Source organism: Canis lupus, chromosome 14, assembly GCF_003254725.2.
Source record: "Canis lupus dingo isolate Sandy chromosome 14, ASM325472v2, whole genome shotgun sequence".
NCBI classification, from domain to species: domain Eukaryota; kingdom Metazoa; phylum Chordata; class Mammalia; order Carnivora; family Canidae; genus Canis; species Canis lupus.
Window position 1 is genome coordinate 47,931,146 of NC_064256.1, and position 15,853 is coordinate 47,946,998.

Genomic DNA, 15,853 nt, shown 5'->3' on the forward strand with positions numbered 1-15,853 from the left:
AAGATAAGGAAAAGTGCAAATAAGTAAGCAAATACATAATTATAAATAATTTTAGGTGCTATGAAGATAAGGAAACAGGGTGAAGTAGCAGAGGTTAGTGGGGATGGGGGTGTTGTAAACCTTAGCTAGAGCCCCAGAAGGCTTTTCTGTAGAATACACATGCAAAAAGAGTAATATAATGGAAAGGATCATGAGGAGCTAGGGCAGGTTCTGAAGGGGGTGGCTACTGGTGCCCACTTCATGGCATAAAACTAGGAAAGCCTGACACCAGAACCCAGTAGTGAAAGGTGAGGTGCAGGGAAAAGAAGAGGCCGGGTTCATTGGATTTGTAGATTGCAGAGGAGCCAGGGATTTTTCCAGAGAGCGATGGGGAGCCATGGCTGGGTTTTGTGGAAGGGGCTGCTGCTCTCTGATCTCTGTCTTTAATTTATTGTGCTGACTGTCATGGGGAGGAAGGACCTGAGGGGGCAAAGATGGAAGCAAAGAGATGAAGTGGGAGGCTATTTTGGTCCTGAAGAGAGATGATGATGGATTGCAGAGAGTAATGAGCAGCGTGGACACAGAGAAAGACAGATTTGGGATCTATTGTGGAGGTTAACCTGATACAATTTATTAATGAAGTGATGTGTGAAGGAAAGAAGAGTGAGGGAACGTGAGAATCAAAACTGACTCCTGTGTTCCTGGCTTGGTTCCAGGGAGGAGCAGAGCACAGGGTTTAGAGCCACGCCACACCTAAGTTTGGATCCCTGAATCCCTGTTGGACCCACATGACTTTCTACATCCCGCCTACCACCACAATGCCACCACAATGTCCCTCGATTCTGTTCTCCTCAGGTTTCCCTGCTTGGGTGGGAGCAGAAGATACGGCTTTCCAAGTTTACGTGATCCCAGGCCTTTCTCATGTTGGTGAAAAAAAGGGGAAATAAGAAAGAAAGGTATGAAAATAATCACTTCCAATTGTCCTACTGCCAGTCTAGTTTCCATAAGCTCTTAGTTACTAAACCAGAGATGGTAGCACACAACTCAGGGAGGGAGAAGTGGGTAGGAGAAGAAAAGGAAATGGAAGGGAGGGAAGAGACGGAAGAAGCTAGGTTCCAGGGGAGAATAGAAGAATGTGGGGGTCAGACAGACCTGGGCTCACATCCTGCTTCTGTGGCTTATGAGCTGATGTATTTGGCAGGATGGTTAACCTCCCTGAACCCAGATTTTGGCACCCCCCAAATGGTCTCCTAATATCTACTTGCATGATATATTAAACATGGCCACGACTATTTTGTACTTCCTCCCTTGAAGAGGAGCAATCTGCTTCCCAGTCCTCTGATCTGGCCTTGTGTAACCTGCTTTGATTGGTGCACCATGGAGGAAATGACAGCACGTTGGGTCTGAACCCAGGCCTCAAGAGGCCTTACAGCTTCTACTTTTTCCCCTCTTAGAACATTATAACTGTGAGCTTGAGCCAGCCTGCTGGAGAGGCCACCCGAAGGGGAGCCGTTGTGCCCCAGCCAACAGCCTGCCAACTACTAGATTTGTGAATGAGGCCATTCTAGATCATCCAGCCCCTGTCATTCCACCATCTTTCAGCTGAATGCAGCAGCAGGAGTGAGCTCAGGGGACACTAGCAGGAGAGCCACCCAACTATACCCAGCCCCAAATTGCCAGCCCACAGAATTGGAAGCTAATGAATGACTGTTGCATAGTGTGGAGTGGTTTGGAAGGCAGCACAGGCTATCTGACACACCCAGCAAAAGCATTGTGAGGCTTAAGTGATCTAACACATAAAAATGCACATGCTGTCTAGCATTTAACAAATGCCTACTGTCAGCTTCTATTCCAACTGCTGAGACCATAGGGTGAAGACATCTTCTCCGTGACTCTTTTTAAAATAGAAACTCAGAAACTTGTCTTTGAAAAACATATTGCAGTATCAACAGTGTTTTTATTTTTCTATGGCCAAGTTTGCTTTTATTGCCAATAGCTGGTATTTTCACTACATTTCGGCAGATTAGGTAGGCTCTGTGACCTAACCTGACCATCACCTAGAACATTGTCTTTATGAGAAAACGCTCGTGGGTTCCAAACTTCCAACGTTTGTAAGAACATTGGCAATGAGAGAGGCACTGTATTGGGCAATTTCCTGGTGAGAGGCTGAGTGCATTCAAGGCTGAGCAGAGCATAAGCAATGATGATGAGAAGAAATAAGCAAACTGTGCTGAGAGACTGTGGGATGGTTGGCTTGGCTAATTTAGAAATGTATAAAAAGCTAATAATAGAGAAATGAGAGTACAGACACCAGGGCTATCCCATCCTGTTATTAATTCGATGCATACTTAGGAGCACCTACTATGTGCTCAGAAGCTGAGGATACTAATGTGAATTAGAGACGTCACAGACTGGGAGTCAAGCCTGATGACTAGAACAGCAGTCTAGTCCTGGCAGCCTGTAAGTGCTATGGTACAGGGACCTCGCAGTGCTCTGGAAGCACAGAGGAGGAAGAAACTAACTCTGCCTTGGAAACCAGTGACAGTTTCCTGGAGGAGTTGAATGTTAGAGAATGGGGGAACCTTATTCAACAGAAAAAGCAGCACAGATCTTTAAGAAGGGAGGTGGAATATTTTTAAAGACTTGAATGTGAGAAAGAGAAGGGTTGGCCAAGGCCCAGGGTCCATGGGAAAGACAGAGTGAGAGGGATAGGAAGAGATCCCACCATGAAGACTCTTGCAGGGCAGACATAGAGCATGGGCTCCGGATGCTCTAGCATAGAATGTACACCAATGGTTTCAAATATTTTGCTTTGTGCCCCTTAAAGGAAATTCGAAAAGTTATATACCCCTTCCACATTTTAATGGATGTTAAAGTATTATTAATGGGTATCAATTTAAATAGTTGCAAAGAGTATAATTCTAGGCAGACTCTAAATATCATAGTAGAAATCATACATTAATCCCTATGTATCTAAAGGAATCTAAATACTACAGTGATTTATACCTAATCTCATCCACTGAAAAAATTACAAGCTCAAACTCTTCTTTCACAGTGAGAAATTTATGTTGATAATCCCTCTCTTGAATTCATATTTCAATAAAAAGTCTACTTTGAATTTTTCTTCCACTATAGAATTTTATCCCAATGTAATATATTTTTATGATTGAAAGTATTTTATTGATCTCACTCTTCTACTTCTTAACACTAAAAATATGAATAAAATTTAAATGAAAATTTTAATTTCCTGTGAATATAACTCTAAGTATTAAAAAATTCTTTTGGATAGAGTTTTTGTTATTAATAAAATTAAATTTTCTAAACAATATGTATTGCCAATTTGATAAAAGTAAAATTTTATTGGGATTGCACTTCTTAGTGAGATGATTGGCCTTTTTGATTCATACTTATATCTGTTAAAGAATATTACTTATTGGAGGTAGGCGGGGGGTTGGGGTGACTGGGTGATGGGCACTGAGGAGGGCACTTGGTGGGATGAGCACTGGGTGTTATGCTAAATGTTGGCAAATTGAACTCCAGTAAAAAAATTTTTTTAAAGAATATTACTTATTCATGTAAACAAGCAAGGCTCAAGTATCCTGTCTATTCCTATTTTTCATTTTTAAATATTATTGATAAGTGGTGAGAAAACATGTTTATTTAAGTAAATGGAAACGGAAGGACTTTTGATGGAGCAATGTCATTCAGTTCTTTTACTCCTTCTGAGTTAAATGTCAAAAATCATAAAGTGATCTATCATTGGAAATTATTCTGAATGATCCATCACCTGACAACTCCATTAAGTGTCCCTTCAATCGTGTGGAAAGCAAAGAACTAGAAACCACCTGACTTGTAAAAACATTTGTTATCTAATCAACAGAGTCTTTCATTTTCTCAATTTCTGGGAAGTAAATTAAAATAAGAAAAAAGTTTTACTAAGACTCCTCTTTTAATTATACCTATTAGAATTCACCCAGAGAGACCTTGTTAGAATTTAATATACTCAGAAAGATTTGGGAAGTTGAAATATGTTCTTTTCAATATTTTGCCTATATAATATTTTAAATAAAATCTTTTTTAATAATAAGTTTATTTTTTATTGGTGTTCAATTTGCCAACATACAGAATAACACCCAGTGCTCATCCCGTCAAGTGCCCCCCTCAGTGCCCACCACCCAGTCACCCCCACCCCCCACCCTCCTCCCCTTCCACCACCCCTAGTTCGTTTCCCAGAGTTAGGAGTCTTTATGTTCTTGTCTTAATGCATACTTCATTTAAATTTTTGTCAAAGTTGGAGCTGCAGATTTAGTTTACCAGGTTATGAGAAATGTCCTCTGTATAATCCTAAATGGCAAGTCAGAACATTAAAGCCATTAACTACTGAGATTATCTTTCAGAAAATGTATGGCTTCATTTTTTTTTCACTCCTATATTTGAATTCTAAAATAGATACTTAGAGATAGAAGATGGCTGGATAAAGAAACGGATGAACGGGTGAGTGGGTACTTTGGTGGGTAGGTGGATGGATGGATGGATGGATAAATAGAAAGGATAGACTGATGATTCAGGGATAGATAGATGACAGATAGATGATAGATAGATAGATAGATAGATAGATAGATAGATAGACGATAGATAGAAATAATAGATGATCTTTGACTATACCCAACAGTTTTTATGTACAAAACTACTTATTAACTAGAAAAATTTCTGCCGGCTAGCAAAGACTTACTACTACCAAAGTTCTTACAAATGTTTTGTTGAAAAAAAAGTGTTTGATTTTAGATTGTCTACTTAACCATCCAGATTTAGAAATCAAATGGAATAATAAAGCAAGAGTCAAACCCCGTAAATACATACTTAGACAATTCTGAGAGGAAATATAGCAAAATATCAATAGTGTTCATCTGGGTTTTGAGATTACAGTTGATTCTTTTTTTTTTTTTTAAGATATTTTTTATTTGAGAGAGAGAGAGAGCATGCTTAAGAGAAGGGGGAGGGGCAGAGGGACAAATAGACTCCTTGATGAGCACAGAGCCTGACACAAGGCTCAACCCCAGGACCCTGAGATCATGACCTGAGCAGAAGTCAAATGCTTACCCGAATGAGTCACCCAGGTGCCCAAAGTTGATTTCATTCTTTAAAAATCTTTTTCAGTATTTTCTAACATCTCTCTGAAAGCCACATATTCCTTTATAATTAGAAAAAAAAAACATTGTATTTTATAAAATAATTTCTCATTGAATAAGCTTTTTAATAGTTGCCTTCTACCTTAGTAAACTCTAAAAAAAAATGTGAAATGACATTTTCTAGAATACCTTAGTTGTTTCAGCTCTCTACTGGGTGCTTTTGCAAACTGTGTCTCATTTAATCCTCCTCCTCATGAGCTTGTTACTTCCCATTTTACAGATAAGACATAGGAGTCTCAGAGAAGTTACACAATGTATTTAAGGACTTTTAAACAAGCAGTGATTCCACTGCTAAGTGATTCTAATCCAGATCAGCTGAAACTTGAAATCTATATGCTTCCAGGTGTCACACTGAATATATTAAAATATGGGATTTTGAAAGTGAACATTGTCAATAACATTAATTAAAATAATCATTGGTATATTGAAGTCTATAGGATTTGTGCATATTTTCTCACAATATTCCTTTCACTTTCTAATGACATTTCTTTGAGAGCGAAAGTGTTTAATTTAATAAGGGGTTACTTATAATTTTTTTCTTTTTGTGTAGCCATTTTGATGTCATATTTAAGAATCTTTGAATCCAATGTCACAAAGATTTTCTTCTATGTTTTCTCCTCGAAGTTTCATAGTTTTAGCTCTTACCTTGAGACCTATGAATTGAATTAATAATTGTGTGTGATTTGAAATAGGGAATTAGATAGTGTCACTTTTCAAACAGTGTTTTACAAAATTTTTGGCTAGTCTAGTTTCTTTGCATTTTCATATACATTTTAGAATCATCTTGCCAATTCTTACCAAAAAAAGATGTTAGGATTTTGTTTGGAATTGTATTTAGTCTATGGGTCAATTAGGAGAATACTGCTATCTGAACACCACTGAGTCTTCCAGTCCATTAGCATAATCCATCTCTCCATTTCTGTAAAGCATGCTTTAATTTCTCTCAACAATGGTTTCTAGTTTTCAGTGTAGAGGAATTGCATTCCTTTTATTAAATCTATTCCTAGGTATTTTTTATTACATTGTGAATGAAATTCTTAATTTCAGTTCTTGAAAATTTGTTGCTAATATAAACAAATACTACCAGTTTTTATATTAATCTTGAATCTTGCAATCTTATTAGATTTTCCTACTCGTTATAGTTATTTTGTTGTAAATACCTCATGATTTTCTACATTCAGGATCATGTTGTCTGAAAATAAAGACAATTTAACTTATTCCTTTCCAATTTGTATGCTCCTATTGTTTTTATTTCTTTATTAAACTGAATAGAACTTTCAACAAAATGTTGACTAGAAGTGGTGAGGGTGGAGATCTTCCTATGTTCCTGACTTTAGGAGGAAAGCATTCACTCTTCCATCATTAAGTATGAAGCTAGCACTAGGGTTCTCATACACGCCCTTTGTCAGATTAAGAAAGTTCCTTTTTCTTTCATAATTTTTTTTTAATTTTTTAATTTTTTATTTTTTTCTTTCATAATTTGTTGAACATTTTTGACTTGGATGGGTGATAGATTTTGTCAAATAATGTTTCTATTTCTTCTGGGCTTGATAAAATAGTTATAGCATCTACTCTACTAATTCAGTATATTCCATTAATTGATCTTCAGATATTAAAACAACCATACATTCCTTGGATAAATCCCACTTGACCATGCTGTATAATTCATTTTATATGTTGCTGGATTCAGTTTATTGATGTTTTGTCAAGAATTTTTGCCAATTTTGAATTTTCTTATAGCATACATGTTTAAAGTCATAAATTTTTCTTTAGAAACTGCTTTAGCTATAGTCCATAAAATTTGATATATTGTATTTTCAATTTCAATTAAGCCAAACTATTTTCTAATTTCTCTATAATTTCCTCTTTTATCTATTTTTTTTAAATAAGTGTGTGTTGTCTTACTTGTGCCTAATGGTTTTTTCCTTCAGATTTGTTCCTATTGTTGATTTCTGATTTAACTGGAAAAATGTTTGTATAACTTCAGTTTTAAAAAATGGATTGATACTTGTATTATTGCCTAGTATATGGTCTATGCTGGACAATGTGCCATGTATGGTTAAAAAATAATATGTACTTTTGCTGTAGTTGAATGGAGTGTTCTATAGGTGTTAGTTGGGTTAAGTTAGTGGTTAGTGTTGTTCAGGTCTTCTACATCCTTACTTTTTGTCCCCTTGTTCAGTTACAGAGGGAAGAGCATTGACATTTTCAACTATTTTGTTGAATTATCTGTTTTTCTTTTGGGATTTTTAATTAAATTTTTAAAGTTTTGTTTTTTGGGGGGCTCTGTTATTAAGTGTACATTTACAATTGTTACTTCTTTCTTGATATATTGACCTCTTTATCATTATGGAAGATTCCTCTTTGTCTTAGGTTTCTTTCTTATCTTCTCTTTAAGAGAGAGAGAAAGTATGAGCAGGGGAGTGGCAGAGAGAGTGGGAGAGAGAGAATCCCAAGCAAGCTCCATGTTCAGTGCGGAACCTGACGTGGGGCTTGGTCCCATAACCCTGAGATCATGACCTGAGCTGAAATCAAGAGTTGGACACCCAACTGACTGAGTCACCAGACACCCCAGGATTATTTCATATCTTAAAGTATATTTTGTCTGATAATAATAATAATATATTTATTCCAACTATCTTACAATTCAAACTATTTGCCTTTGAATCTAAAGTGTGTCTTCAGTAGACAAAATATAGTTGGATCTTGCCTTGTTTATCTATCATGATCATCTTGTCTTTTGATGGCATGTACAGTTCATTTACATACATCAGAGCTATGGAAATAGCTGTAAAATAGAGATGGAAACATCATAATTGTACAGGGATTTTACTATGCTTAATGCTTCATTACATTTTTTTTCTCTTTCCCATAGTACATTTGATCAATGATCTACTTTTACCCTGCTCTCCAAAATTTATTCATATTCTTCCTGAAGAAAAGCATACTGTTATCTTGAGTTTTGTTTTTTGTTTTTGCTCTCTTTCTGACCTTTCTTCAAAGTTGTGGCTCTCTCTCTCTCTCTCTGTCTCTCTCTCTTTCTGGTGTCTTTGTGGTCTTTCTCTTCAGAGTTGTGACCCACAGAGCAATCCAGGAAAAAGGCAAATGGAGATGTGGTGGAAGTTTAGATGATCAGAAACCTACCATTTGTGCTAAGGTCGAGGTTAAATTCTATGATAATTTAAAAATAAAAGGTGTGAACAGTGGGGGGCTAAGTGCAGGGGGAACCAGTGGGTGAGTGGCTAGAGCAGCATGGTCTGAAGGACCTGGAAAGGTGGAGCTGAGCAGCAGGTCCTCAGTGTGTGCTGTGGAGATTGCATTGCTGAGATGAGTCCAAGGAGCTACACCAGCCGTGACACCCACGTGGGAGCTCTGGGGACTGGGGACAGAAGCCCACCCTCAGAGGCCGAGAACTTAAATGTCAGAGTGGTACAAAAGGCTCCCTCAGAGCTGAGACCAACCCTCAGAGAGGAAAGGAGAAGAGAACCCCAGAGTACCCAGAGGAGACTAACTGTAAACACAGAAGGGGTAGGATGGAATGTTTTCCGCTATCAGCAGCAGCGATGGCCTATGAACAAGTGTTCAGTTACAGAGAAATAGAGAAAATGAAATTTCTGGATATAAAATTGTGACCATAAATTTTCAAACTTCTCTGCGGCGCTATCTAAATCTTTCCTATTTTTGTCAGTGACACTGTCATTTTACCACTCACTGCTTTTCTCCTTATCATTCAAGCTATGAAGTCATCTCTGACCACTCTGTGTGGGTTGCAGGGGAGTGGTGTGGGGAGGGAAGGGGAGGGGTTTTAACGGACTCTGAAGGATTTTATATATTTAAGCAAACATGGATAAGAGGGGAGAAAGGTAGGTTTTTTTTTTTAACCTTTTAGAAGACTTCCTGAGCACCACAAAGTGCTTTAAAAAAAACAAACTCAAAACTCAGTGAATTAATTTAAAATGTCAGTGATTTAGAAACATAAGGATTACTTTGCTCCTAAATCACCCATGTAAAGAAAATGATGTTTTGCAAAAATGAACATGGCTTATTATTGATTCCATAACATTTGGAAAGTGGCAGAAAGGCACTGCTTGTTCAAGCACAGAAGAATCAGCATTTGCTTAGTGATCAAATGACATATACAGTCCCGTGCAAACAAATTATGGTAAATTGGGAAACGGGCCACTGGGGCTTTACACAGCTTGATTTTGGAATATATTTAAGACGATTGCCTCCAGGTCTACTGCTTGGTCCCTACTGCAGAGTCTCCTTGTGAGACTGGAGCTGAAAGTGTTTGTTTATGAGAGGAACGTTGGCTCAATCACTCTGTAACTTCTGGGTGGTTTCTTTTGAGTGTCTCTCCGGTCACAGCAATCCTTACTTCCATGAAAGCTGTCTCCTCACCCCATGGGTCTGACAAATACACCTGTACCATAACCTCTCCTCACTGCCAGTTGCACCTTATTCAGTGGTCTAAAGACAGCCCAGATTCTTTCTGCTGGGAAGCTGGATGAACAACGAGAAGGAGAGTCCATCTCTGTGTGTGCTGAACAACTGCAGACAAATTCTGGCCTGTGGGAGCCCATAATCGACCAAAGAGCCTGGAGAGGTAAAACCTGCTGGTCTGTAGGGTCAGAGAAGGAGGCAGTACCAAAAGGTCAGGAAAGAACTTCCTGGGACCCTGGCAACCATCATTTTTTGGATCCTGGCTCATTTTTTGGCTCATGTTTTTAGGCCTGACTATGTTTTCCTGCCTTTTGGTTCTAAAATTCATTCCTAGGATTTTTCATTAAAATACTTCCTCCATTTATTTATTTATTTGTTTGTTTATTTATTTATTTATTTTTTGCTTAGCTTAGCTCAGCTCAAGTTAATTTCTGTTACTCACAACCCCAAGAGTTATACTCTGTGTTACCAAAACCCAATGTCTGGGAAATAAGATGAGGGGATGAGCACATGACAATAGGAAGACAATAGTTAAAACAATAAATTATTTATTTATTTATTATTTTAAAGATTTTATTTATTTATTTATGAGAGATGCAGAGAGGCAGAGACATAGGCAGAGGGAGAAGCAGGCTTCCTGCAGGGAACCCGTTGTAGGACTCAATCCTGGGACCCCAGGATCATGCCCTGAGCTGAAGGCAGATGTTCAACCACTGAGCTACCCAGGTGCCCCCAAACAACAAATTTTTTAAATATGGGATTTAGATACACAAAAAGCACAAAAGACAGAAGAAAAAAATAGACAAATGGGACTTCATTAAGATGTAAAACTTTTGTACTTCCAAAGATACCATCAAGAAAGTGAAAAAAAAAAACTTCCACAGAATGGGAGAAAATATTTACAAATTATATATTTGGTAATGGATATGTGTCTAGAGTATATAAAGAGCTTGTATAATTCAACAATAAAAAGACAATAATCCAGTTTAAAAATGGGCAAAGGAGGGGCACCTGGGTGGCTCATTCAGTTAAGCATCTGACTCTTGATTTCAGCTCAGGTCATGATCTCAGGGTCTTGGGATGGATCCCTGCATTGGGCTCCTTGCTCAGCATGGAGTCTGTTAGAGATTCTCTCTCTCTCTTCCTCTTCTCCTCCCTCTGCTTATGCTCTCGGTAAACAAACAAACAAACAAACTTTTAATAAGAGGGCAAATGACTTGAGTAGACATTTTGTCAAAGAAGATATGCAAGTGGTCAATAAACAGGCAGAAAGATGTTCAACATCATTATTATTTTGGGAAGTACAAATCAAAACCACAATGAGGTATATCATTCTATATACTCTAGGATGACTATAATAAGAAAGATAATAACAAGGTATTGGCAAGGTTGTGGGAAAACTTTACCCTCATGCACTAATGGTGAAGATGTAAAACAGTGCCGCAGCTCTAGAAAACACTTTGGAGGTTCTCAAAATGTTAAACAAAGTTATCATATGACCTGGAAATTCCACTCCTAAGTATATCCCCAAGAGAAAAAAAAATGAATACCCACACAGAAACTTATACATGGGTATTTGTATCAGAATTAGTCATACAAGCTAAGAACTGGAAACAATGCATGTGTCCATCACTGATGACTAGATAAACAATGTGGGGCATATTCAGACAATGAAATATTATTAATTCGTAAGAAGAAATGAAGTTGGTGCATGCTTAAAAACACTATGCTAAGTCAAAGTAGCCTGTAACAAAACGCCATGTATTGTATCATTACATTTTTGGAAAATGTTCATAGATGTAAAGGAGATTAGTGGTTTCCAGGGACTGAAGAGAGAGGGAGGTGGGGAATGACTACTAATAAATGTTGGGTTTCTTTTCAGCATCATAAAAATGTTTGGGTTAAATATTGATGACCAATACACAACTTATGAATATACTAAATAAACAATTTAAAAGGGTTTACTCTATGGTATATGAATTATATCTCAACTAAGCTATAAAATAAAATTTTATTTTAAAAAATATGGGTAAGAAATCTATTGCCCCAACTTAATCACTTAAAAAAAAACCCTATAATCACACCTACAGTAAAATCTAAGGCAGGTTTTAACTGGCTGTGTAAACTGGCCAAATTTCTTATTTCTCTAGGTCTCAATTGTTTCTCCTGCCAAGTGGGAATAATGATGATATATATCTGGTAGGGTCATTTTAATGATCAAATGAGATAGTTCATATAAACTTTTTTGGAAGACTGTTAATGACACAGTACATGCTCAATAAATGTTAGCAGGGATGCCTGGGTGGCTCAGGGCATGATCCTGGAGTCCTGGGATCGAGTCCTACATCGGGCTCCCTACATGGAGCCTGCTTCTCCCTCTGCCTGTGTCTCTGCCTCTCTCTCTCTGTGTGTGTCTCTCATGAATAAATAAATAAAATCTTTAAAAATGATTAACTCATAATGATTAACTTACAAATGTGATTCTTACAGGTGAAGAGCCCTTCCTTTCCCCATGTACCACTCCAATTAGCCCAGATGCAACTCGGAGAATATATGGAAGGCAGCATGGAGAAATGCCCAGAAGCTTCAAGAATGGCTACGGACCAGTAGCAAAATAATTTTCATGGGTAGGAAACAAACATGATCACTAAAAGCACATCTTCATAAAAATGTTTAGAACCAAATTAATTCAATCAAACTCCATGAAAAATTGGGAAGCAGAACTACTTCCATGTGTTGAGAAAGTGACTATAAATATTTTTATTTTATTATGATTTTATAAATCAAGGCCAGTGTATACTTCTACAAACAAGATGAAACTTTATTTTGGAATGGTGATTAGGAGGTTGCTGGTGGCTAAAAAAGATTATTCCTGACTGCTCAATTGGATGATCAGAAATCCAACTACCTGACCAACTTTTCTCAAGATTTTTGCTGTCTAGAGTCTTTCTAGAGGGAGGTAATGGCAATGGAATCTTTGAGACACCTGAAGCTTCCTTCTTGCCTGGCAACACTTGGGTAGAAATACTTATAAATTTCTAAAACTTTATCCCACTCCTCTTCCTTTTCCCTCAGCTTATACTTTTACCTTCCCCTGGCAACTTTATGAATATGATGAGGTTCTTGTAGTCAGCAGTTGTCTGCTTTGAAATAGTTTGTCTTTGCTCTGTGCTTCTTGACTTCCTGCTGGCTCTCCCATGGACACTGCAGTTTATAGGGTGCCTGAGAGGTGGAGTATTATCGTGTGCCCTAAGCACCCAGTTTGTCTTTCATTTTAAAGAACTGTAATCTTTACAGTCCAGATTCTCATTTTCCCCCCCTAAACTGGACAGTGAACTTCCTGAGGACAGAGGCATTTTGAAAATAATTGTTATTCACCTTTGTACCTCTAGCTCCAAGCACAGGGCCTGGCATGTGGTGGCTACTCAGTGACCATGTGGGGAGTAGGCATGTAGGAATGTTTGGAAAGTGTCTTTGTGCCAGTGAATTTGAAGTCATATCATCTTGGTTTTCATCAGAAAGTAGTGGAAGCCCAAACAGCCATCCCTTCTCTTCTCCTGCCTCCTCCATGATACTCTTCCTCTTACCACTAGCTGTGAATGAGCTTACTTTACTGCTTCCTAAAACATTCCCCACATTTGCCCCTGTAAGCCAGAGCACCTCCAGGTTCCCTTTAGAAGATACTCGCTCCCCCTGTTGCTGTGACTGTTGGTGTTAAGGGCTCACATCAAGTATCTCTGCAGGCATTGCCTCCACCCAATGCTACCCACTGGGGGCAGTTCATATTCAGTGACTGTTCAATGGGGGCAGTTCTAGGGTCTGGATCCACCTCAGACCACTCCAAAGAGCCAATTTAGTCCAGAGCTTCCTGTGGGATTGACAGAAGGTGTGTGTGTGTGTGTGTGTGTGTGTGTGTGTGTGTGGCTATAGCGCAGCCCATATTTTCCTCCTACCTGCTCCTTCTGTTCCATCCTTCCTCATGATGTTTTCCCCAAGAGCACACCTCAATAAACTCCCCTGTGCACAAATTTCTGAGCCCGTTTCTCCATGCAACCAATCCAAATAGTGAGACCCCAACTGGGACTGCCTGCAGCCCCTGGCTCAGCACAGCCAGTGCTGAGTAAATGTCGATCACGACAGGCCCATCTTGCCCTGGCCTTTCTTCTTACCATGAGGACAGGTCAACAACTCCAGGCAGAGTTAGCCAGAAGCTGTGAATTGGGTAAATGGGTGCTAAACCATCATCAAACCTAACCAGCAACCAGACTCCCTGAGCTCTTGGGGCTGTGGAGTAGTTGCATAGGAAACCAAACGAACCCCCTGTGGCTGACAAGGAGGGTCACAAATTCCTCAACACATCTCACAGAAAGAACCAAACTATGTCCTCAGTCTGAGTGGAGGGACCAGGACATCCTGAGCAATAGAAGATGGCAGAAATGATGCAGTCTGAAGTCAAAGGCCATCTTCTTTCCGCTGTGCGACGCTGCCCACTGTCCTTCTGAAAGGGGTAAGCATTTCAGGCTCTTATAAGAGCTGTCCATGCAAGAGAAAAAATTTCTATCACCAACAAGGTGGAAGACTTTTATAACAAATTCAAACTAGCAATTGTATAGGGTATTTGCGTGCAATAGTATGAGTGCTCACTCTCAGGCCCAGAGGTTTTCTTTTCTTTTTTTTTTCTCAGAGGTTTTCTATGTTGGTGAGGTTATTGGCACCCTACTGGGAGTTCACAGCTATTGACATCATTAAATAGGTGATATGCTATGCAAGCAAAGTATTTGACCCCACTGTTACATCCACATGAAAATACCCAAACCTTACCTACCTACACAGGTGTGGCCATTGGAGTATCTGGCGCTGGCCCGGTCCTCAGAGGCTGGAGAGGCCCATGTGTGAAGGGGCAGGAGTAAGAACAGAGGAGTCGCCAAACAGATGTTCCAGGGGGACTTCATTTCAGAGCCGTGCACCAGGAGAGCCTGGGTACAGAGGCAGCCCACTGAGGGACCCCGAAGCCAGGGCCACAGGAGCTCTCAGAGAACTCTCCTTCTCTTCAGTCCTCGTTCTCTCTTTGACAACCCCCCCACACTCTGCACACTCTCACATATACACACTTTTCATAAGTGTGAAGGGACTAGAAAAACATATAAACACTCACAGACCCACTCCTTCCTCTTGCAGAACCCTGAGAGAGAGCCAGAAGCCTGCACCGGAAAGAGCTGCAGGGAGCCCCTGGCAGGCAGGTTTTCGGAGTTAAAAACTGCAGCAGAAGGACAAACCCAAGTGGCAGCAATGGCAACAGTGTGCCCTTCTGTGCTCGCCCGCCCTCACCTGCCGGCCAAAGTCGGTCATAAGCCCTGGAACCTCCAGTCTTACGGGAAACATCCTGTGGGGTGGTTAGGAGGCCCTTCCTCTTTCGTTCTTGCAAAACGAAACAAAACTAAAACTGAAGAAAAAAAAATAAACCACAAACACACGCTCTTTAGCAATTTGATCAGCAGTGTCCACACGTTACAGAAATTATAATTTCCTGTATTCTGAAGTTCGTTTTGCTCTGAACAATTTTTTTTTTCTCTGAACAATTTTGTATGGTGAGACTGAACTCATTCGGCTGCTAAAGAATATTCTGGTCAAGCAGTTCTCTGGAGTAGTTGGATTTTCCTTTCAAGGGTCAAGTTTTCTCATAGCCTTCGGTCTTGCGTACAGGAAATAAGCAACACGGACAGTAATGGGCAGTCGGCACAGCTGGATCTTAAATCTAATGAGAAAAAACAATGTGCTAGAATTAACCTGTTCATATTTACTTGGCTATGTATGATCCATCTCTTTTCTCCAGATTTTCAAAACATGTTTATATTCCCCACCTGTAGATGATCTGTTCATTTTTAAGAGACTGATTTTCTGTGTTGAAGATGAGAACTGAATGCTGTTTTTCTGTGGGGGAAAAAAAAAACCTGAACCAGATCACAGATAAAGAAAAGACATATAATCTAAGTACTTTGTTCTAAAACAGATAGAGCAAAGTCATATGCCATTCTCAGACAAGATAAGGGGACTGGGCCAAAGTACCACAATCTAGATAAATCTGGGAGGTCCTGCAATTTTTACTCTCCTTGATTAGGCTCTGAGGAAAGCTTATTATTAACTTCATGAAATATTATGAAATGAAAAATTATGAAAACTATCAGACTTGGTGGAAAGCTCTCCTTCTCCTCCTCTTGCTTTTATTTAAGGAGTAGCGTTCA

General features: G+C 39.2%; 1 protein-coding gene across 2 annotated transcripts in view; it reads right to left on the reverse strand.

Annotated features, from left to right (window-relative positions):
* The window catches only part of AOAH (acyloxyacyl hydrolase), a 158,052-nt gene extending 142,963 nt beyond the window's left edge, over window positions 1–15,089 (reverse strand). The window contains exons 1-2 of one of the 2 annotated variants that reach the window (XM_025464638.3): window positions 14,940–15,089; window positions 14,437–14,587 (exon numbers count right to left, since the gene is read on the reverse strand). In XM_025464638.3, coding sequence (XP_025320423.3) covers window positions 14,437–14,587; window positions 14,940–14,993 — 205 coding nt within the window. In that variant the 5' untranslated portion in view covers window positions 14,994–15,089. Of the gene's footprint in view, window positions 1–14,436; window positions 14,588–14,766 lie in introns of both variants that reach the window. The other variant, XM_025464639.3, reaches the window with a different exon arrangement.
* Between the last annotated feature and the right edge of the window lie 764 nt (window positions 15,090–15,853).